A 24,474-nucleotide genomic window follows, 5' to 3' on the forward strand; every position below is an offset into this window, starting at 1 on the left:
TGGTTTTTCTCACTCCCACAGTTGTAAAATAAAATTCACAACTGTACCGGTATGAAAGAGTTTCAGCATCTTAGAGAATGTACAAGCACGAGTTTCAGATCCATTTGAGTGTCATGTATGAGAAAATATTTCAGAATTAGGAAAACGCAGTGATGTGAAATGCAATAAAATTAAAGCAGGAGCCCCTCCACCCCACACACTTTCTGGTCTTTCTGCTCATGCGCAAGGTTTGTAGTATGCTGAGATTTTGAAAAAAATCTGTCAGACCTTAAAACAATGAACTTACGTTCAGATAAAATAAGCACTGTAAATAATTATTGTAAAGCATCTGAGTTTGTCAGAAGCTAAATCAGGGCGTGAACATTTTTTACAGCAGAAGAATTCTTATAAAACGTAATCATAAACTTCAGAAACGTCATGTTCCCTGCTGCTTTTGACCGGATTTGGATTTAGCAGCGTGAACTCCCAATATTATTGAGGGCTGCTTCCTCCTCAGTAACACCAGTGGTCCCTTTTGGCCACTCAGGGCATGTCCCTATCCAGAGAGTCCTTCTGTCTTTTTAGAGGGCGCACAGGCAATGGTTTTGTTTTTCCTTTAATAAAGACCATCGTGGTTTCTGGACCTCCTTGAAAATTTATTTATTCTGCCCGTTTAGAGCACTTTGCATACTCTGTGTTTCTAAACATCAGTGTAAAGAGTGGAAAGGAATTGCAGGAGCAATTCTGTGACACAATCGCAGGGCCATTCTGCGTCCTACTGAACACAGTGCAAAGGGTGGGAGCTGGTGATAACACCAGACCGCGCTGCACCCTGGGGTTGATGGCACTCGTCTCCCGGAATGTTACAAGTGTCACACGCACATTCTCCAGGCATAGGTGTGAAGAAGCCTTGTTGTGTCCTCTGTCTGGGGAGCCGGACCCCTTCACGCATTCAGATTTCAATGGGCTTCACAACAGGCTTCCGTATGTGCCTCATGTTGGCTCCAGGCTCGCTGGGCTTAAAGGGAGCCAGAGCGCCGTAGGGTTTGGGCAGAGGAAGAGTACCATCGGCTTGGGGGATGTAGGCATTCGGGCGCTGCTCTGCTGTCGTGTAAACGCTGTTGGGCATCTGGCGATTCTCTGCTTCTAAGAACTCCTGCGGGCAAAGAAGGATATTTCCTTTCAGTTTCCTGAAAATGATGCAGTTGCTTCATCCTCACCTCCCAGAAGACACAGCCCAGTCTGAGCAGCCTTGCACTGTGCTGGCCAATCTCCCCCGTGGGGACAGGAGAGGGGATAGTCCCCACCCCACGGAGCACAGCCTTGGGCTGGGCTGGTTGCTCAAGTACCAGGTGGCTGCTGGGGGCGAGGGTTTATCAGAACTGCCCAGCGGGCTCCAGCTGCAGTGTCTCTTGTCAAGCTTTCCGTCCAGTGTGTGACAAAGGTGGGGCCATGTGTTTCCTTGGCTAAGGTGCCAATGGGCAAACACTGCAGTGGGAAAGAGCAGGAAAGTGGAACCCTGGGAAAGCACTCAGAGGCTGCAGTGAATCTCAGGGCTTCGAGTCTGCCTGTGTGCTTCGGGGACACAGCGATTTCGGATGGCACCAGAGCTCAGTGTGACAGAGGCAGGTGAATGACAGTGGGGCCCCACAGGTAAAATCTAAATTCCCTGGAAATGTATTCCCAGGTGGCATGGAAATTACAGAATGGACCCTGTGCTGGGGCTTGCTCTCGTGTACATCTGGAATGCATGGTTTCCTTGAGTCAAAGAGTGAATAGTGGTTCTTCTGGGGTCATCTACTTGACAGGTCTCTTTGGAAAGACAGGCCTAGCTCCAGCCTTAACCTACTGAAGGGCTATGGAGCCAGGCAGAGGACTGTGTGCTATGCTTGCACTGGCACTTTGCACTGTTGTACTTTGACTTTTCTGAATAGCAATCTTCAGTGACTCTTGGGACTACATGTGTGGAAGAACAGAGATTTTCTCACACACAGAGTGAGTGAGCATCTCTGATCCCCAAACCTGAAATCCAAAGTGCTCCAAATTCTTGAACACTAGCGTGGTGTCACCTGGTGATGGGCCGGTGCAGTAATGACTGTGTAATGAAGTACATAGTCATTGCAGTAATGTAAAATGACCTCCAGGCTGTGTATACAGTGTGTTCGAAACATGAATAAACTTCACATTTGGACCTAGGTTCCATTCATCTCCAAGATATATCACTATATGTATGCAAATACTCTGAAATCTGAGAAAATCCAAAACAGCTCTGGTCTAAAGACTTTGACAAAAGAGAGTCAATCTGTATCATGGGAGGACTGGCCCCCGCAAACAGCCCTTCCTGACACAGCTTACCTGGGACCTCTCAGCCACTGCCAAGGCGTACATCTCCTCGTCTCGAAGAACCTTCAGCCATTGCGTCTCAATCTCTTTATTGAGTGGCAGCCCCTTTTCTATCCTGGAATTGCAAGAGAAGATGAATTCCTCCTTCTCCCTGACTTCCTTCTGGAGTTCAATGGTCAAGGCCTGCTTCATGGACAGCTCAGCGATGAGAGCCATCATCTTTTCCGTAGTGGTTTTGATCCTCCTCTGATAGCCGTTCATCTGGAATCAAAGAGCCCAAGGCTTAGCTGAGGCGCACAATCAAAGAAAACGGCAACGCGGGCTGTCTGTGACAGTGCGGGTGTTCTGGCCAGAAGGCAGGAGGGTTAGGTAGGAGTTCACAGGAAATAAGAACTGAAAGAGACTGTAAAGACCGAGCCCACTCTAGATGGGTAAAACAGGCCCAGGAAAGCAAAGAGGGCGGGGAGGAAGACTAGCTACTGTACCCTGGGTGAGTAGCACCGAGGGGAACAGTTTAGTGTCTGTTTTAGGAGGGGAGGAGGAAACAAAAAGAGTGTTTTGCTAAGTTCTGGCTTAATTTTGCCTTGTTTCAATTTGTCCCTTATCGGGCTATGCTGGAGAGCCTTGCTGGCACGTCAAAAGTGTCGCCCTTTGTGTTTCTCTAGCAAGCTGGGTGCCTTCCAAAGAGCCTGCCATCAGCGTGGACAGATCCAACCTCGGTGAAAAATGACTTCCCTCCTGGAGGAAGAAGGCCTTTGCAGAAACCTGGGGTGTGTTAGCTTGGTCAGTGTTCATGAGCTTTCGTATTTTATGAGCGAAAGTTGTGAATTGTGCAGTTGCCACGGGGGCGATCAGTCTGTTAGAGGAAGTCATCAGAGCGGACATGCAAAAGTCAGATTGAAATAGTGACAACAGTCTGAGATTTATTATCATTTCCTATTTATTGTGCCAAAACAATTTCCGGAACAGACCTGTTTATGTATTCTGAATGTTCTTCCAGAGCTCATTATGTGCCAGGCGTTGGGGAAACTAAGGGTGGAAGCTGTTGCTGCCCATCAGAGCCTGCAGTGTGGGGGTGTGGGTGTCTCTGCCCACTTCACGGCCTCATCTGCTGGGGACAGTGTGTCTGCTCCTGCGTCCCTGCCCTCAGCAACACAGAGAGTTGTGCACTATTGCTTGGTGGCTGCTGGGATCCACAGTGTGGAAAGCCACAGTTACATGGTAGCTCTTCTCTCTGGGGTCCCCTCCATCTGTGGGTGCTGGCTGAGCTCCGGAGACAGCCATTGTTCCTTCTTAGACCAAAGGAAGGTGAGGCCCTCTACTCAAGAAGAACAAGAAAGGATTTATTCTGCGTATGATCTAACAAGATGACAACTGTCATAGTTGAGGAGTTGCTCTGCGAGTGGCACTCACACACTGTCATGGAGAGCTTGGGGTTGCTCCCTGGGAAATGAACTCATTCGCAGAACAAGACTGAAGCTTGTTTTGGGACAATTCTCAAAAAGTCCTATGTTGATTTTTATGTTTCTCTGGTTTTAAACCTGATCTCTCCAGTGCTTCTCAGTAAGCTCTGCAGTCTGGAGAAGAAAGGGGATACAAGGGAGGGCAGAAAGAGCTGGTGGGAGTCCAGGCTGACCTTCTTGGCCAAGTGCAGGGTGTCCAGCTTGCAGGCCTCAGTTTTGCTGTAGAGCCTGTCCGTGAGTCTGGTGACTTGTTCGTAGATGAAATCCTTCTCCAGTAACTTCTCCTCCTTCTTGGCCAGCTGAAGTTCAAGCTGCAGTTGAAAATAATTTCATTAGGCAGAAAAAAGCCACAGGAGGCCCAGCCTCCTTTCCTGCTTAGAGGGCTAACTGGTCCCTCCCCGGCCCCTGCAGTGGGGACAGTGGGACCAGGCCCAGGCAAGACCTCCCTGCCCCAGCCTCCTCCAGAGAGCTCGAGAGCTCTTCCCCACCAGAGACCATGGCCCTGCCAGCTCCGTCTGTGCGCCACAGTACGGTCCCACGAGGAAGCCAGGTCACCCATTTGAGAAGCAAAGTGTGCTCCTTTGGGCCAAGACAGAAATGTACTTTTGGAATCTCGAAACCATTGGGTTTTGACTTTCTTTGGATAGTACCTGAATGAAACTGAGAACTTACTAGATTACATCACAAGGCTAAGTGGCCGGAATGATGAAGAGAAACCTGTCAGCCCCCAGGAAACAGTCCACAAGTATCTATGAATCCATCGACCGGGACAAAGAGACACCATTTTAAGGAAGAGTTTACCTCATCTAATTTTTTGATCATTTCTTCTTGGGTCAGGTCTTTCCCTGTGAGGAGGCGAGCTCTGTTCTGACCCTCAGGGTTTATAAACTGTTTCTCCAGGTCTTTTATCCTGTCTGTACACTGTGAAAACTATTAAACGAGAAATAAACGTTAGCTTTCAAACTAACTCTTCAGCTTGGCAATTTTTTTTTTTTTTTGGTACCAGGGATCCAACTCACAACCTTGCACTTACCAAGCAAGTGCTTAAACCACTGAGCTAAATCCCCGGCATAGCGTGGCAATCTTAAAAAGTGCATAGACAGAGTCTCTGGAGTCCCTCAGCAGGACCAACCCTGGGAGAGTGGAGGAGAACTTCGTCTGCTCCTCCCCATCATCTGGGGCTTTGGGTTAAGCAGTGTTTCTGCTCAGGCATGGGGTCATGTGGTGGGTGACAACTAGATTTGTCTCTGCAAGGCCAGACAGTGTCAGAATGCTGAGCCAACGGAGAGAAAGCTTGGGGTGCTGTGTGCTGTGTGCTGTGTGGCTGTGTGGCTGTGTGGCTGTGTGGCTGTACAGCTTCCCCTCTTTGTTGGAGATTGTGACAGAAACCAGAATAGCTGGCATCCAACACTGAGTGCCATTGTGAAATCCTTCATTGGCAGGGAGTTCAGTGGCATCTCAAACAAGAAACGAGCGATTAACAACTGGGTCAGAATGGTGTACACTCTGAGAACACTCTGAGAACAGCCTCAGGCCACACATACTTTTTGCTAAACCCTAATTAGGGCCTGATGAGTCAACTACGTGTATCTGCCGAACCACTGAGACTCAGAGGTGAGTGGAGACCACAGCTATTCTCAGGTAAGAATGGTAGCCACACGTGGCTTTAGTTGAGAAGGAGAGATGTGGCATATGGCACGAATCAAGAGGCAAAATCTTCAGCTTTCCTAGAGAATCTCTCAGTGATCAATGACATCATTTATTCTCTTAGTTTTTTCAGCTGCCACATGGAAAGACAGGACACAAGTTCATGGTCTAGTCCACTGAGGGAGGTGATACATTTAACACCATGCCCGAGAGTGAGTGACACAGGCAAAATTTTAACTGGTGTCCTTTTAAATGGTGACATAACTTTTTCTGTTTTTTCCCTGCCTTCTTTAATTGATGTTAATATAGAATTGAAATGTTTATGCAATCAAGAGCTCGTTGCAGGTACAAAGTGAATATTAAAAATTCAGTAACTTTTCTACACACCAGTAATGACCTCGCTGAGAAAGAAATCAGGAAAACCATTCCAGTGATGACAGTCTAAAAACTTAAACCAAACCTAATCTAACCCTCAGGGATCAACCTAACAAAGGAGGTAAAAGAACACTGAAGAAAGACATTGAAGATGGAAAGACCTCCCGTGTTCATGGATCGGCAGAATTAGTATTATAAAAAATGACCATATTACGAAAAGCAATCTATAGATTCAGTGCATTCCCCATCAAAATTCTAGTGTCATTTTTCACAGAGCTAGAAATAATAGCTCTAAAATGCATATGGAAACACAAAACACCCAGAATAGCCAAAGCAGTCCTTAGCAAAAAAAGTCCTTAGCAAACGGCTTGGAGGCATGATAATACCCAATTTCAGTTTACCCGGCAAAACCATAGTAACAAAAATAGCACAGTAATGCCACAGGATAGGCACGCAGGGTTGCACATTATGGCTTGTACCTATAATTCCAGCACTCTCGGAGACTGAGGCAGGAGGATTGCAAATTTGAGCCCAGCCTGGGCAGTTTAGTGGGACCCTGCCTAAAAATAAAAGTAAAAATAAAAATGACTGAGAATGTAGCTCGGCTCAGAGACCCTAAGTTCAAGCCCCAGTACTGGAGGGGCACAAAGTAAACTAATAGGACAGAATAGAGGACACAAAAACCCACACGACTATAGGCTTTTGTTGGAAAGGACCCCCCAAAATACACTACAGTCCCTTTAATAAATGGTGCTGGGGTGCAATATTGAAACTAGATCTTTACCTCTCACTCTACGAAAATCCGAACTGGACCAAAGACCTAGGGATAAGACCTGTTATGACTTGTGTCTGGATCTCCCTCCAAAGCCTCATGTGGTCACACGTGGGCTTTTCAGCAGTGACTGGATCTAGCGTGTGACACTGGTATTGGATCATGGTGCAATGCTAGGGTTAAGGGTGTGAGCCATACCTGCCCTAAGGGCGAGTAGTCTAGATAAGATATAGGGACACCAAGAGGCTTGTCACTTGCTGCTGGCCACCTTCTGCCTGCCCTGCTTAGCTGTGGCCTCTTTCTCCTCTGCAGAGCTCCTCTGCCCCACCACCCTGCCTTGGAGCCAGCTGATTACAGACTGAAACCTCTACATACCGTGAGCCAAATGAACCTTCCCTCCTCTACCTCTGGGTGATGGGTACTTTGTCTCAGCAATGAGGAAAGTAGCTAAGACAAGACCTGAAATATTGAAATGGCTAGGGGAAAACACTGGAAGCCAGAGGCATAGGAAAATTCTTCCTGAATTACAAGAAGTAGCAGGAATCCAGTGGGACGACATCAAATTAGAAAATTACTGCACAGCTATGGCGTCAACCACCAGCATGAAGGCATCCTACGCCATGGGGGAAAAATCTTGGTCAGCGACTCTTCCAACAGAGATTAACTTCTAGAATGTAGAGAGAGCTCAGAAAACTTCACACACACACACACACACACACACACACAATTAAATAGCCCAATCAATAAATGGGCAAAGGAATTGAACAGAAGCAAAAGAAATACAAATGGCCAATAAGTGCATGAAAAAATGTTCAGCATCTTTAGCCATCAGGCAAGCACAAATCAAAGCTTTGTGTTATCCTGGTCAGAAGGGCTGTCACCAAGCACACAAAAGCCAGTGGGTTCTGGCCAGCATAGGGTGGTGGTGGGAGGGATGCTTCTACACTGCTGGTGAAGATGGGAATCAGCACAGCCACTGTGGGAATCAGTATGGAGTTTCCTCAAAGCACAGCAACAACAACAAAATAGCGCCACCATCAGATGCAGTTGTGCTGCCCTCTGGGTTACACCCAAAGGGACTAAGCCCGCTTATGACAATGATACCTGCATGGTCACGTTCACTGTGGCATGATTCCTAATAGCCACAACGTGGAACCAGCCTAGCTGCCCATAACAGATGAAAGGGCAGAGAAAATCTGACCTATACACATGGCGTGTTATTCAGCCATAGAGAAGAGTGAAGGTTTGTCCCCTTCAGGGAAGGCGATGGACCTGGAGATCAGGCCAAGTGAGTAAGCCAGGCTCAGGCAACCGTGGCTCGGTCTCCCTAATGCGTGGGCTCTAAAAGACAGCATCAAAGTAGAAGAGAGAAGGGTGAGGGAGGTATGGGGGAGCTAGTGGAGGTGGACATGAACAAAATACTCTCATTGAAACCCAATAGTTTGTAAAATTAATAGGCACTAATAAAAACACATCTAAAAAGTGAAGTAGTAGGAAAAATTTTGTTATATTATTAACAACACAATGATTTTTTTCTCCCTAATTATAAATTAAACAAGGAACAAAAATATGGTGCCTGCTTATAAAATTGTGCCTTCACTTTATTTCTCCATTGGCCTTTGAGGAAGACTTGCTAATTTTCTCTATAGAAAATAGCATCCTGGTGTCCTAAAATAGTTCCTAAAATGGAGCTGTTATTCCTGGAACTGAGGAGAGGATGACTCACGATAGCTCTTGGGTTAGTGAATCGGACAATTAAAAACTGTTCTGAGTCCTGAAAATGACATGTGAAAAGAGAAGACTTCATTGCAGCTGTAACAAATAACAGGATATGACCAAGCTTGGGCCGGGAGGACGGCGTATAAACTTGACTTGCCTGAAGCTGGAACTGTCACCAGTCATCTCCTGTCCTTTCAGATACATGTGATCTGAGTCACTCGACAACCGCATGCTGAAGTGCAGTGTGAGTGTTAATGAGAGACTTTCCACTCAGTCGCCTTAAGCTTAGAATCAGCCCTGGTAGGCCAGAAGGTAACCGATAATCTTTCACATAATACATGTCTCAATGTATGTGCGGTTTCCAATTGACAAATGCTCACCACCCAGCAGAGCACACGGCATGGCTAAATTCACAGTGTTTCCCTGATGGGCAAGACTGAAATTCAGGTTTGGCAGCGGTAACTGTTTTTAACCTAATAAAATGCCAAGTATGTTTCCTAGGAAAAAAGTTAATCCATTTGATTTGAAGTTAACAGGAGGATATGCTTACATAATAGAAAGTATTGTTTGAATTTAGAACTTATTGACTTTATTTATTTTTCAGAGACAGGGTCTTGTTATATATTTCAGGCTGCCCTTAAACTCATTTGGTAGCCCAGGCTAGTCTGGAACTTGTGGCAATTTTTCTGCCTCAGCCTCCCACAGGCTGGGATTACGGGGATGTGCTACCATGCCCAGCGCAATCTTACTGACTTTAAAGTCCTTTTAGGGGGCATCTTAACAGTCAAGGGTGGCAAAGACAGGGTGAACCTGTGTTTTGAGAAGGAGTTGAGGAGAACCAAATTACCCCACGAAATGGAGACAAGTGTGGCGTTCCTGGCTGATGATATAGGACGAAGAAGGGAGAGACCAGCTAAGGAAGGGAGCTAGGAGCTGCTGCACCAGGGCCTCCTCCTCAGAGGGACCCAAAGGAGCCTGAAGGCTGTGGTTTCTGAGATGCATTTGAAGTTCTTTGCATTTCTGTAGACTCCATGAGTCTTCAATAAACTCTGTTCAAAGGCCTTGCATGAACGGCCTTGTGGGGGTTCATGGGGTGCACAGAAAGTGTGCAGTGCAGAGTGTGCACCAAGTTGGCACAGAAGTGGAACAGGCACCGCAGGGGCTGGAAAGGGGATCCCCCAAGTAAGCCACAGAGATCCCGGGGAGATGCCGTAGGGCCGAGGAGGACGCTGCACCAGCTCATCTGACACTGGGCTTCACCCGCTGAAGAAACGGAAATGTTTAAGGCTAAGAACCCAAGTGCACACCAGAGCCAGACCTCAGTGGAGCTGCACAACTGCAAAGCACTGTCACCTACACAGACACACTCGAAGGCACACAGTTCAGTGGACCCTCACCCAGGTCCGTGGAGTCCTGGTTGGGAAGACCCTAGACTGAGTCTGCAGAGCGAGCACACAAAACCTTTACTGCGCACCAGAAGAAAGAAGGGAAGGCTCTCTGCTAGGAGCTCGGTCATTTTAACAGTCATTCTTAATGTTCTTGCAGGTAGAATTTTCTTAAAACTTTTGTACTTTTCTCAGATTTCACTGACCAAACATGTCTTAATTTCATAACTAGAAAAACACCAAAGGTTCACCTGATAATTTAGAAAACATTATAGGTTAGAATGTGTTCCTGCTACATTGAATCAATAGGTAAAATTTAGACCAGGAATTATTTTAATTTTTTCCTTCTATTAAGGGAGGGGGGCCCTACTGCATGTGAAAGCAGTGGCCTCATATTTCTGTTTTATTTTTTTGCTATTGTACATTTGAATTTCTTGGACTTAATTCCACTTTCAAGAAAGGCTGTCAAGGGCCAAGTTACCAAATGGTAGAGGAATTACAGAGGAGAACAAGGCTCTCCTTATGCGCGATTGCAAGTGGAAAAGCAGTAAGCTCCATGGCAGAGTGGGCCAGGTATCAAGCCAAGAGCCAGATGGTCCTCAAGCTCTTTCCAGCAAGCATCAACAACAGACTTGTGCCAGGCAAAGCGAGCCTTAGATGACTGAGGTGCAGGGACGGGTTCCAAACTCGTGTACTCTAGAGCTGAGTAAGGGAGAAGGAAGCAAGGTGGCCGGGGACCTGTCCCTGCCCGCTGTCCTACCTGAATCTGGAGCACGGCCAGCTCCTGGTCCAGGGCTTGCTTTGCCGGCAGTAATTTCTGCGACACGTGAATCTGCCTGTGCTTCTCTGCAATCTTCAGCTTCAGGAACCGGATCTTTTCCTCCAGGATGTGTATTTCCATCTCGCCATCCAGTTTCAGCTTCTCTTGGATGTCTATTTTTTCATAAAAGATGGACACTTCCTCTTCCCGTTCTATCAGCTGGATGCCACTGTGGTCAAATTCAGGGGCAGAGGCTGTGAGTGCTGATGGCACCGCGCTTCCCTCCGGCTCTGGGCACCAATTAGGTGTGAGGACAGTGTCACCTTAGACAGTGGCGATTCTGTAGCGGCTCATGAATGAGGCTGCACCCTGGCTGGGGCTGGGAGGGCTGATGAGCCCCTCAGCTCTGAGGCGGCAGTGTAGCTAAGGGGTCAGCTGTTATGTTCCTGTAGGTCCCAAAGCTTTCCCTGGAGTGGAAAATACGTCCTTCCTAATGCACCAACAAAGTGGTCCCGGGGTCTGATTTTCTGCGACCCTTCTTTGGGGACCTCATTTGCCAACCAAGGCCTGGCCAGATGCATGCGGGCAGGGGGCCAGGGAATGTGCTTCTGCTCTGTATGACTTGTCAGGCCCATTAGAGTCTTCTAAAGCCAGACGCTTCTGGATGCTAATTTCCCCAGAATCAAAAATCAGCCCTTTGTAAACCTGCAGGTGGGTGGGGTGCGGGGCGGCCCTTCCTTGAAAGGAGATAATGTGAAAGAAGCAGAGAATCTTCTAATTCCAGCAGCTCTGGTCTGACCAGGGCTGGGGAGCACTAATCGCCCAAATGCTTTGGTTTGTGGCAGGGGTCAATTAGGATGATCCTCTCCTTCCAAAACAAAGTCACCATCCCTTTACAAAGGGCTTTTCTTCAAGGCACTAGTGGTCTTCTGAGCCCCTACAGAGCCATCACCAAGAAGCCCATTTGTTTCTGTCTCTTTCTCCTTCCTCCAAACACAGGCACACAGTCGGTTCTATATTGTGTCCTATTTCTCTGCCAAAAGCTCTGCTCATGACCAAGTTCTCCTAATGACAGAAGTGAGGAGCACTGTGACCATCTTTTTATTCTCTCTGTGTTTAGAATGCTAATGACTTACATATAGTAGCCCGCGATCAAAGTTTGATTTAAAAAAGTCTGATGCAGCTAAGTTAAATACAAATATTCTAGGCAATCAGAGAGGGCTAGGAACTAGTGCAGAAGACCAGATACCCTGCAACTGGGAAGAGGGGACACAGACACCTCTGCTGTGGGTCACATCGCAAGATTAAAGATGCAACAAATGCACTCATATAATATACTGCCTAAGGATAAATATCAGGAACTGATAGGTATCGATCACTTCGGAAAGCCAGGAAGAGTCACTGACCTGACCCCTACAGGAAGAGCCCCTTCTCTGTACTCATGCCCATGTGCTATGGGACTTGCTTCCCCATTTGATCCTGACTCAACCTTATCCGAGCAGCTATACTGGTAATATTATTGGTTGATCGCGGTTCTGTCCCACCTCGTGCCCACTTTGTGATTTCCCTTTTATTCCACCTTGTACCTGCCTCACTTTGTGGGTTTGCTCTATAAAAATCCCTAGTAAAGGAAGGGTCCTTGGCAACCCATTCAGGACCCTCTCTGTCTGTCTGTCTGTCTGTCTGTCTGTCTGTCTCTCTCTCTCTCTCTCTGGCAGAGGCCTTCTTTCCCCTAATAAATATATTCTGCTCTTAACCTCCGTCATTCCTAAACTTCATTCTTCCGTTTTAGAGAACATGAACTCGTACCAGACAGCTGGCAGGTTGGGCGTTTCTTTCTCCTACATCAATGCCAGGTGTGGCTGTAATCTCACATTCCTGTTTCTCAGTGCTCAAGCAACTCAGGCTGCTAAGACAGCAAACTGATGCATGATGTAATCACAGTCTAGAGGAAACATGCCGTTCCTAAAGGGCTTACTTACTCGCTAGGAAAACGAGCTGGGAGAATAGCTTTATAAATATAAGGCCAAGCTTGCCACCAAAACAGACACATTTCAAAGACTGATTTATGTCAATTGTGTGAAAAGACTTTGATGTCACCAGAGGTGTCCTGAGGGGCAGTCTGGGAAAGCACTGTGATCTTCAAATAAGCAACTTTCTGAGCCCCTTCTCTTTGTCTCCCCACCCGCCGGGACAGCACTTCTTATTTCCAGGCAAACCACACAGCTGCCTCCTCTCCAAGGACTAATGACACCTGCCTCCCTCACTCTACCTGTCTCGTCTGCATCTAAAAAGGATCAAACATGCAGAAACCGGAACCTGCATTTTCTAAGGGCTGGTGTTTACCTTTCATTTCTCCGCTGGACAGCTTTCTCGTACTTTTTGCGGAGCTGCACCATCTCTTCCTCTAACAAGGTGATGGTGTGCGCCAGCCTGTCCAGGTTGTTTAACTGCGTTTCCTTCTTCTCCTTCATTTCCTGAACTTTCGATACAATCTTGCATACATCGCTGCGCATGCTCTCTCTGATGGTGATGCTGTTGGCCTGTTTCAGCAGGCTATTTTGTAGCTTTCTTTTAAAATAATGAGAAAGTGGGTGAGATGAAGCAGTTCAGCATGTCCTTGGAATGACCATAGTAGTCACAATGAGGAGATTTCATTACATGACGCTTTTCTGTTCTTGCGGAATGCCCGCGATTTTCCCAGGTCTTAGGTCCCCCTCCCGCCCGGGCAGGACACCTTCCACTGTGCCCCACCTCCTGCTGCCTGCTTTGTCAAAGCCAGACATTTGTCATGCTCATCTGTCCCCAGGGCACTGTTCAGTCTAGGAAGAGCTGCCTGCCCTCTGCTAATACCTGCTGGCTCTGAGGAGGTGCCCGGCATGGTGCTGAATGAGATCACGACCTCTGTGCTTTACTTTCATGTTGGATGAGACCCTGATTAGCTCTCATTCTAGCCCTCAAATGAGGCCGTCGCTGCTAAAGGAAACTGGGTGCAGGAAAAAGTTTGGGCTGTGTAGATTCAGGAGATCAAGGACTTAGACATGTGAAGGAGTCCAGCAGATCTTGGCGCATGGTCAGTAAGAAATTAATTAAATACCATTGGCCAGATACCCTTTGAGGGTTATCAGATGCATCGAATAACCCAAAGTCCTATGAAATAAGGACATTTTCAGGGACCAGGAAGGTGAGCCCAGAGAGAGATGAGGTTGCTTGCCTGAGGCCACAGAGCTAAGAGGATCAGGGCTGTGCTCTGAGAGCCAGCCACTCCTCCTGACCGCTCTGTTATCCTGCTGCCGCAAGTCTGCTCGGTGCCTTAAATCTACAGCCAGGGCATGCTGACTGTTAAATGATTTGGTTCTTTTCTAGCTTCAAATGCAAATGATCAGATCTGTGCCTTTCTAACTGGGCAGAAGAAAATGCTCAAATAAGCACACATCACAGTAAGCACACTTGCATTTTAGTTTTGCATTCAGACACGTGAGCAGTTGCATCCAGATGTTTATTTATAATTTACGAGCAAGGTGTTTGAAGAGGGCTTTGCCCGCCCTCTAAAAGACTTACTTTCTGCCTGTGCTCCCTGGGTCATTTCTGAGAGCACCTGAAACAGAACACGAGGTTTGAAAGGACAGTAGTTACAACTTTTACCTTTCTTGAGCGACTGCACTGCTTCTTAAAATTTCTAGCTCATTTAGTGACATCTTATGCCTTTCTTTTATTTCGTTGACTTTCTGGTGAGCTTTGTGGAGCAGGTTAACAAACTTGTTCCTTTCGTTTCGAATCGCGTCATACAGTTTAGCGAATTCTTTGAGCCTGGGGAAATACATGGTTTGTGAAACCTGCAAACTGAAAATCAGTTTTCCCCTCGGCCTAAATGGAAGAATCACCGTAGAATTGTTTTACCTCCGATGAATTTCACGTCTTCTCTTCTTGTGGACTCTGATTTCAAGATCCTTCGATCTGATTTCCTTAACGAGGTTGTTGTATTTTTGCTGAAATGTAAGAAACAGTCACGACATGAATATGTCCTGCCGAACCCCACATCAGACCCCACACATGGAGGCCCAGGCACCCGGCGGTGGCTTGTACAGCGGAAAGTGGCCTGGCCTGTGAACTGATTCCGGCTGGGAGGACCCCGCTTACTTATGGAAGAGGAGAGAGGAGAAGAAGACAGTGCATAGGCTGGGTCTGAGGGAGAGCAGAGCCCGACAGCAGAGTGCTGTGCTTGCCTGAGTGAGCGCGTGTGTGACAGGGAGGGTTTAAGGGATGCTTGACAAAGGCTTAGCGGCATTTCAGGAGGGCCTGAGGCAGTGATTCTGAAATACTCGCTCATTCGTTTGTTTGAGGGGTGTTTTCCTATACAATAAATTAGCATTCTAGACCTGCTGTAAGAGTACATATCAACATTTTTTAAAGGAAAGCAATTATACCTTTAAAACCTTAAAACCTTAGCAAGTGCTAAATACACAGTTTGAGGACAACTGAGCCCTTCATCCGGGGTAGGATAAAGAACACATTCGAATAGGAGACATCTCTGGTGGGAACCAGAGGGCACAGCTTCTGCCAGTTCTCTCACGGTTGGTGTGCAAAACCTGGCTGGCATGAGCGATTTGAAATAAACAAGCCATCAGAGACAAGACCCGGGTACAGAATTTTATTCCATATTACTCTCCATGAGAATGGGAAGCCAGAAGCTAAGGTTTCGGCAACTAAGGATGAAGAATAAAATATAAAATGTAGCAACATCTACTCTATCTTGAGGTGATAGTAACACCTTTTTTCCTCCAACTTTTGTCTTTTTTTTTTTTTTTAAGGGATGTAGAAAGGAACGTGGTCTGAGAGGAAAATAATGAGGCTTAATGCCCTTGTACGGAAATTACAGCTGTCTGCAACTTATGGCTGCGGGGTAATCCCAGGGCTGTTATCAAGGGATAAACATTTTCCTTATCAACTCCATGTCTCAAAGGAAGGATCGTGCTCTGCTTTAAAATAAGGTTTGATGCATAGATGAGTCACACGGAGAACAGATGTATCAGTTTTGCAGGTTAAGTAGAACTCATCTAATTCACAAAACACATCAGTTTTCCTATTACAGTGACGAATACCAGACTTTTCCCAGCCAGCCACAGATGGTTCTGAGAACACAGTTCTGGGCCAGTCCTGTCCCGACCTGTGCTTGGTGGCCAGGGGCCTTCTTGGGTCTCTGTTCCTCCTGGCCCTGGTCAGCCTCTCTCTTTTCCATTCCTGCCTGGGCTCTGCTGCATTGGCTGCAGTCTTTGGGATGTAGGTCACGACTGAGTGACCTTCGTGTCTCACGCTCTGCTCTCTGGTGTCTTCCCTGTGCCACCTGTGCTGAACTTGTGCTTTTCCAGATGTTAAGGTGGAAAATAAATAGCGAGTGGGGATGTGACGGTGGTGGGGTGTAGATTTTTCTCCTCTGGTTTTCTCTGCAAAGTCTCTCCCCTGCATTGCTTACTAGTGCTCTGGTGGGTGCGGGCCCTTTCTGGGGAACGAGCAGAACCATCATCCCTGTAAATAACTGCTCAGAATGAGAGCAAAGGTTGCTCTTAGAAATGGTCAACATCTGGTTCAAGTATTCTATTGGAGGACCACGCTGTAACATATTCATTTTTAGCAAGGAATTTCCAGGCATAATATGGATCTGGTCCTTATGTGGAATAAACAATTCTAATGTTAGAATTTTAGCTAGTCTGGTAGAAGGGTTTGTTCTGGGATATTGTATCGGGCCATCTCTGGTGCTGTGTAGGAGCCTAGAGAAAACACAGCATGAAGCAGTGACTAAGGGCATCCAGGAATTGGTTTGAAACCTATTTGCATGAGCTTGGGAGGGAGATGTTATTGCTCTTGAGTTGTTCTGAGGTGAATTCCAGAAGGATCTGAGACGGTGGTGACCCGACTCTAACTGTGGCCTGAGAAGTCCTATCTACTGGAGGCGTCTACCTTGTCCTTTGAGATCACCAAGTATTTAAATCTGCTGCTTATTGTGACTGACCTGCCCCCACCCCCACCCCAGTTATTTTCTCATTGCTGAGACAAAATACCTGACACCCAAAGTTAAAGGAAGCAAGGTTTATTTTGGCTCATTGTTTGTGGAGGTTTCAACCCTTGGTCAGCTGGGTCCAAGGGAGGGTGGCATGGCAGAGGGCATTGCAGAGAAGAAACAGTCCATGGCAGGGCAGTCAGCAAGAAGCCAGCAGCAAATCCAGCAGCAGCAGCAGCAGCAAGCCTTCCTTTCCTGTTTATTTCATTCAGACTACAAACCTTCTAGGTGGTGCTACCTCTTCCAAGGGCAGGGCTTTCTCTACCCAGAACTACGATAAATTAATTAATTAACGGACGACTCCAGAACCACACACCCTTAACCAGGAGCACACTCTTAATTCACCTTCACATACCCTAGAGCCAGTACCTTCGGAAAAACCCCATCTATGACTGCATGAGGCTTTGGGAGGACATCAAGACACAAGCTATGACTCTCTCTTTCTGACTAATGCTAATTGAATTGTGGGATTATGGTTTTCAATGCATAATTGAGATTCATTTAGGGAAACTTTGTAGCTACTAGGGTAAGAAGGAAACACGATTGTCAGTTTTTCTAATGAACATTTTGAGAGAATGCAGCTCCCCTGGCCTCTTGTCATAATTAACGATGGTCACAAAGATGCAGTTACCTTAGCTTTCAAGAAATCCTTGGACTTTTGCTCCTTTTCATCAGTTTTGACTTTTATCACATGGACAAGGTTGAACACCAGATTTCGCAAGTTTTCTTGGTTCTTTATAAGCTTGTTTTCTTCGGCAAGTTGTTGCTCTACTAACTTGGAGTCAGCTTCCGATAGAATTTTCTTTGGAAAAGCACAGCAGAATTATAACTTATTTGTTTGAAGGAAACATAGTAAAACTAGTACTTTGGACTTTTAATTGTATATTTAGTAAAAATTAAATAAAAATATGTGTATATTTAATAAAAATAAAACAAGTAACTCCACTGGTTCAGCTCCATTTGCCTTATATTTTTATGAAAGAATATATGAAACAGTGGTTTAACGTGAAGAAATTTTATTTAGACCGTCTTCAAGTTACTGTAAGAAGAAACAAAAGCATGTTTTAAAATACTTAAGAGGTAGCTTGAATAAACAAAAATTGCATTTTAAAATTGAGCATCGGTGAAACAAAATTCTGCTGTTTACTTTTAATGTGGTCAGTGGCCCTTGTATTTCAACATCTCATTGGTTTGTGTAAATTTTGCCAGTTTGAATATATCTATGTTTCCCCTTCAAATTTAATGTAGCGTTAGCATGAATTTTAATTTGAGGAATGGCGAGGATGTAGCTCAGTAGTGAGCGCTTGCCTGGGACAAGGTTGGCCCTGGGTTCCATTCCCAGCGTGACAGAAAGGAACAGGAAAGGGAAGGAAGCTCCCGTGAGAGAGCACGGTACTCTAATGACAGTCCTCCTTGGTGAGGCCATGCAGAGCGGCTGGGAGCACAGAGCCAGACCCTAACGCAAGCGCTTCTGCTCACCTGCTGGGCCAAATTCCTCTTAGCGACTTCAACTTCCTTGTGGAGCTCTCGCCTTCTCTCAGATAACATGGAATTATCTTTAGGGATCGCTTCCATCTGGAAATCAAAGCAGAAAGCAGGCCAGGTGGTCAACCCATCACATTCTGTTTGAAAAGAGCAGGTGAGATATTTCTGCAAGCAGGGAGGGATCACAGGTTCCTGAGGCACCTCGGCCTGTGGTGAGTGCCCAGCACAGTCTGCCCAAATCTCAGACTGTTCCGGACCCCCCAGGCTTCTGGGTGCAGTGAAGTGGAGCAGTGGGTTAGAGGCCACTACAGCCGCCTCCCCATCCCGGCTACACCTGGAGGTCTGCTGAGCTCCCGACGGGTGGGCGGGCCTACACTATCCCCCAAGCCCAGCCGCGCCTAGCCATCAGCGTGCAGAGGAGGAGCTGGGCGGATCTGGAGTGCCTGCAGAAGCCCCTTCCTTTGTCTGGAGGACTGTGGATATCTCTGCAAGCAGGGAGGGATCACAGGCTCCTGAGGTACTGCGGCCTGTGGTGAGTACCCTAACCCAGCTGCGATTGAAGAGCTGTGGATCTTCCAAGGGGCAGGTGGGCGCACAGTGTCCCTGAGGCCCAGCTTGTCTGGAACTGCGGAGTTCTGAACAAGCAGAGGAGGGCCATTGGTTCTGCAGGCCCAATGGCTTGGGGTAGCGTGGTGCCAGAGTCTCAGTAGCTGCAAACATAGAAGGGGATTTTCAACAGATCCTGAGGAAGCTTTCAAATAACACTTGAAACACAGAAATATAGGAAAATGACAAAACGAAAGACCAAATTACAACCTCAAACCTCCAGCCCATCTCAGGAAACCCTAGGAGGAATGTATTTAGAAGAAAATATATCCCATCCACCTCATATATCAGACACAATAGCTACTGAAGTTGACAAGCAACTCCAGGAAGCTTTAAAGAAATTCAAACTCGAAATAATATCCCAGATAAAAGAAGAAATGATAAAAGAAATGAAAGAGATTCTAAATATATCTAAAGAAAACGCAGATAAAAAATTGGAGGAACTAAACAAAAAGATAGAATCCCTAGACGAGCAATATAAGAAACAAACAGAATACATAATGCAGATGCACAGAGATATACAGGAAATAAAAAACTCCACTGAAAGTTGTAAAAACCGCCTTAATGAAAGTGAAGATAGAATTTCAGACCTTGAAGACAGGATCGCAGCTAGTGAACAGGAAAGGAAAGATCTTTAAAAAATAACAAGGAATCAGGAAACAACAATTCAACAACTGCAAGACGATGCAAAGAAGAATAACATAAGAATGATAGGGATTAATGAAAAAGAAGGAGACAACATAAAGGATATCAAGAGGATATTTAGAGAAGTAATAGCTGAAAATTTCCCAAGCATGAGATCAGAAACTGACATCAGGATCAGTGAAGCATATAGAACTCCAAATAGTCATAACCAAAATAAAACTACACCCAGACATATAATAATCACCATCCCAGAAATCCAACACAAGAATAGATTATTAAAATCTGTCAGAGAGAAAAGACAGATCACTTATAAAGGAAAACCTATCAGAATCACAGCAGACTTCTCATCACAAACAATAAAGTCAAGAAGAGCATGGAGTGAAGTATTCCAGATCCTAAAGCAAAATGATTTCCAACCTAGACTGATAAATCCTGCAAAACTATCATTTAAAATAGATGGCGAAATACGATACTTCCATGACAAAGAAAAGCTGAAGAACTTCATGAACACCAAACCAACCCTGCAAAAAATATTGAAAGACAGTTTAGATACACAAAGGAAAAAACCACTAAGCAAAGCAAATAATTAAACAGAACAGAAAGATAAAGATGCAACAGCAGAGAGATAAGATTCCTACAATTAACCAACATTTAACAGTAATAACCATTAATGTAAATGGTCTCAATGCACCAACCAAAAGAAACAGACTAGCAGAATGGATCAAGAAACAAAATCCAACCATATGCTGTTTACAGGAAACCCATCTAACCCAGAAGGATACTCACAGACTGAAAGTCAAAGGATGGAAAACAATTCTTCATGCAGCAGGAATCCAAAAAAAGGCAGGAGTAGCCATTCTGTTTGCAGACAACGTGAACTTTAAACCAACAATGACCATAAAGGATAAAGAAGGTCACTACATACTCGTAAGGGGAAAACTCCAAGAGGAAGAGATAACTATCTTAAATATATACGCACCAAACTCCAGAGCACCCAGTTATATAAAACAATTATTAACAGAAATGAAAACTCAAATTATCAGTAACACAATTGTAACAGGAGACCTTAATACGCCATTGACACCAAGGGACAGATCAACCAGACAGAAAATGAGCAAAGAAGTAACAGAACTGAATCATACCTGTGAACAAATGGGTTTGATAGACATATACAGAATGTTCCACCCAACAACATCAGAATACACATTCTTCTCAGCAGTACATGGATCATTTTCTAAAATAGACCATATATTAGCTCACAGAACATATTTAAACAAGTGCAAAAGAGCTGAAATCATCCCTTGCATGTTATCGGATCATAGCGCTCTGAAATTAGAAATTAATGATAAAAGATACTGCAAAAATTCCACAAACACATGGAAACTGAATAACACACTCTTGAGTAATCAGTGGGTCACAGAAGAAATTAAAGAAGAAATCAAACAATACCTAAAAGAAAATGAAAATGCAGATACAACTTACTGGAATCTGTGGGATGCAATGAAAGCCATCCTGAGAGGAAAATTTATTGCACTGAGTTCCCACATCAGGAAAACAGAACGAATACAAACAAATAACTTGATGCTACACCTCAAACAGCTAGAAAAAGAAGAGCAAGTCAAGCCCAAAGCCAAAAGAAGAGAGGAAATTATAAAAATCAGAGCAGAAATCAATGCAATAGAGACTAAGAAACAATCCAAAGAATCAACAAATCAAAGAGTTGGTTCTTTGAAAGAATAAATAAAATCGATAAGCCCCTAGCCAACCTTATTAAAAAAAGGGAAGAAAAAGCTCAAATTCATGCAATAAGAAATGAAAAAGGAGAAATCACTACAGACCCAATAGAAATACAGAAGATCATCAACACCTATTTCGAAAACCTCTACTCTCAAAAGTTTGATAACACAGAAGAAATAGACAGATTCTTAGAAGCATATGAAGTGCCAAAGCTAGATCAAGAGGATGTAAAACTGTTGAATAACCCAATCTCTGTTACTGAAATTGAAAATGTAATTAAGTCCTTACCCACCAAGAAGAGCCCAGGCCCAGATGGATTCACTGCAGAATTCTACAAGAAATACAAAGAAGACCTAATGCCAACACTCCTCAAACTATTGAATGAAATTGAAAGGGAAGCAATCCTTCCTAAGTCATTCCTGGAAGCAAATATTACTCTAGTACCAAAACCTGAAAAAGACCCAACTAAAAAAGAGAACTATAGACCGATCTCCCTAATGAACACAGATGCAAAAATCCTCAATAAAATATTGGCAAATAGGATCCAGCAAATCATCAAGAAGATTATACACCATGACCAAGTGGGATTCATCCCAGGAATGCAAGGATGGTTCAACATACGCAAATCAATAAATGTAATCCACCATATCAATAAAGCCAAAAATAAGAATCACATGATCATTTCTATAGATGCAGAAAAAGCCTTCGATAAGGTCCAACATTTATTCATGATAAAAACTCTACAGAAAATTGGAATAGATGGTCTTTACCTCAATATAATAGAGGCCATTTATGACAAACCAACAGCCAGCATCATACTAAATGGCCAAAAATTGAAAGCCTTTACTTTAAAATCAGGCACAAGACAAGGATGTCCTTTATCACCACTCCTATTTAATATAGTACTGGAAGTACTAGCCAGAGCAATTAGGCAAGAAAGAGAAATAAAAGGGGTAAAGATAGGAAAAGAAGAAGTTAAGTTGTCATTGTTTGCAGATGACATGATACTCTACATAGAAGACCCCCTAAGCTCCATTGAAAGACTTTTAGATACAATAAATAAATTCAGTAATGTGGCTGGATACAAAGTCAATACGCAGAAATCAATAGCATTCCTATACACGAACAACAAAATCACAGAGAGGGAAATAAGAGAAACTGGACTATTCACATTAGCAAGCAAAAAAATGAAATATTTAGGAATTACTCTTACAAAAGAAGTGAAAGACTTATACAGTGAAAACTATAATACACTGAAAAAGGAAATTGAAGATGATCTCAGAAAATGGAAAGACATCCCTTGCTCATGGATAGGAAGAACAAACATTGTGAATATGGCCATTCTCCCAAAACTCTTATACAGATTCAATGCAATCCCAATAGAAATACCATCAACATACCTTATAGATCTAGAGAAATCACTCCTAAATTTCACCTGGAACCAGAAGAGACCTAGAATCACAAAGGCAATTCTAAGCAGCAAAGACAAAGCAGGAGGCATCACAATCCCTGACTTGAAATTATACTACAAAGCAACAGTAGTAAAATCAACATGGTATTGGAATCAAAACAGAGCTGAAGATCAATGGAATAGATTAGAAGATACAACCACAACTACAAACACACTCAACCACCTTATCTTTGATAAAGGAGCCAAGCAGGTTCACTGGAAGAACGACAGTCTCTTTAATAAATGATGCTGGAAAAACTGGCTCTCCATTTGCCGAAAACTAAAGCTAGACCCATGTCTATCACCATGTACTAAATTAAAATCTAAATGGGTCAAAGATCTGAATATTAAAACAGAAACACTAAATCTATTGGAAGACAAATTGGGTAGAAACCTTGGAGACATAGGAGTAGGTAGAGAATTCATGAACAGGACTCAAACCGCACGGGAAATACTTCCCAGAATCAATAACTGGGACCACTTCTTATTAAAAAGTTTCTGCATGTCAAAAGAAATCTCCAGCATAGTGAAAAGAAAACCCACAAACTGGGAAAAGATTTTAGTGAACTCTCTCTCAGACAAGGGACTCTTGTCTAAAGCATATAAAGAATTAAAAAAAACTCAGACCTCCAAAATTCAAAGATCCAATCCAAAAATGGGCATCTGAGATGAATACGCAATTCTCAGATGAAGAAATGCAAATGGCAAATAAATACATGAAAAAATGCTCATCATCATTGGTCATTAGAGAAATGCAAATTAAAACCACACTGAGATACCATCTCACTCCTGAAAGAATGGCCAGGATCAAGAAAACCAACAACAACAAATGCTGGAGAGGCTGTGGGGAAAAAGGAACTCTCCTGCACTGTTGGTGGGAGTGTAGACTGGTACAGCCTTTGTGGAGGTCTGTCTGGAGGTTTCTCAAAAAGTTGGGATTGGAAATCCCATTTATTCCAGCTATTCCACTTCTAGGCATATTCCCAGAAGAACTGAAAGCATCATACCACAGGGATATTTGTGCACCTATGTTTATAGCAGCACAATTTGTAATCTCCAGATCTTGGAAACAACCCAAGTGTCCATCAACTGAGGAATGGATAAAAAAGTTGTGGTATTTCTATACAATGGAGTATTATTCAGCTATAAAGAAGGATCACATTGAGATATTTATCAATAAATGGGCGCAGCTTGAGACCATACTCATAAGTGAAATAAATCAATCTCGCATGTATGAATACCGAATAGTTTCCCTAATGTAAGTAATGATTCAAATATATAAAAATATGTGGTAATCATGATTCCCCATTATGTGGCCTTGAAGCCTTATAAAATTTTCACTTATTAATTAGAAAGGCTTTATTCTGGGCTTCTTGATATGGAAATATTTGAAGCTATAGTATATGAAGTTTTATCCAAATATTTCAAGGAAAAAGACAGACACTATGGTAACTACTACTCTTTAAAAAAATTATTTAGTTATTTATTATGTTTATTTTAATTAAGGGAAAAATTAAAAAAATTAGGATATATAATAGTAACTCTTTTCGATTTCCTATTAACTTGTTTTGAAGTCCTGTAATACTCCCACGATCTTGTTTTGACTGATTAGACTCTGTTCCATTCTGTGCGATAGTATCAAGTCTGAGGGTATAGGCAACTAATTTGAAGGCAATAAGATTCACAAAGATGCCCATTCTGGTTTGACTATTGTCTTCTTTGGAAGTCCTGTAATGTTTACAATGCCTAATTTTTTTTGGTCTTGTTCTCTACTGTTTTGTCCAACTTAATAATATCTAATGAGATAGACAATTCTTTTTAAGGAAACAAGAGACAACGTTGATAACCATTTGTTGATAACCTTGTACTCTGTTCTACATCATGTGCTATGTCTATCCTTGGTTTTGACTTACAGCTTTGTTTTGCCATATTTGACTTTATTCTCTCCCCCCCCCAAAAAAAGTAATAAGAACTAAGGAGTAATAAAATCCAAAATGTGTAAATTTTGTTGTAAAAAAGAGAGGGAGGAAAAAAAAAAAAGAGCTCTAAC

At 44.0% G+C, this 24,474-nt stretch overlaps 1 protein-coding gene across 2 annotated transcripts in view; it reads right to left on the minus strand.

Annotated features, from left to right (window-relative positions):
• Positions 1-614: 614 nt before the first annotated feature.
• Ccdc146 (coiled-coil domain containing 146) overlaps positions 615-24,474 on the minus strand; it is a 163,159-nt gene continuing 139,299 nt past the window's right edge. For both annotated transcript variants that reach the window (XM_003469810.5, XM_063237611.1), the window contains 10 exons: positions 17,981-18,076; positions 17,133-17,303; positions 14,344-14,432; positions 14,089-14,253; positions 12,790-13,014; positions 10,444-10,672; positions 4,587-4,715; positions 3,959-4,096; positions 2,335-2,583; positions 615-1,135 (listed from right to left, as the gene is read on the minus strand). In XM_003469810.5, coding sequence (XP_003469858.1) covers positions 932-1,135; positions 2,335-2,583; positions 3,959-4,096; positions 4,587-4,715; positions 10,444-10,672; positions 12,790-13,014; positions 14,089-14,253; positions 14,344-14,432; positions 17,133-17,303; positions 17,981-18,076 — 1,695 coding nt within the window. In that variant the 3' untranslated portion in view covers positions 615-931. The remainder of the gene's footprint in view (positions 1,136-2,334; positions 2,584-3,958; positions 4,097-4,586; positions 4,716-10,443; positions 10,673-12,789; positions 13,015-14,088; positions 14,254-14,343; positions 14,433-17,132; positions 17,304-17,980; positions 18,077-24,474) is intronic.

This window comes from Cavia porcellus, unplaced genomic scaffold (genome assembly GCF_034190915.1).
Source record: "Cavia porcellus strain 051 isolate PalLab524CR breed Dunkin Hartley unplaced genomic scaffold, mCavPor4.1 scaffold_2, whole genome shotgun sequence".
Lineage (NCBI taxonomy): Eukaryota > Metazoa > Chordata > Mammalia > Rodentia > Caviidae > Cavia > Cavia porcellus.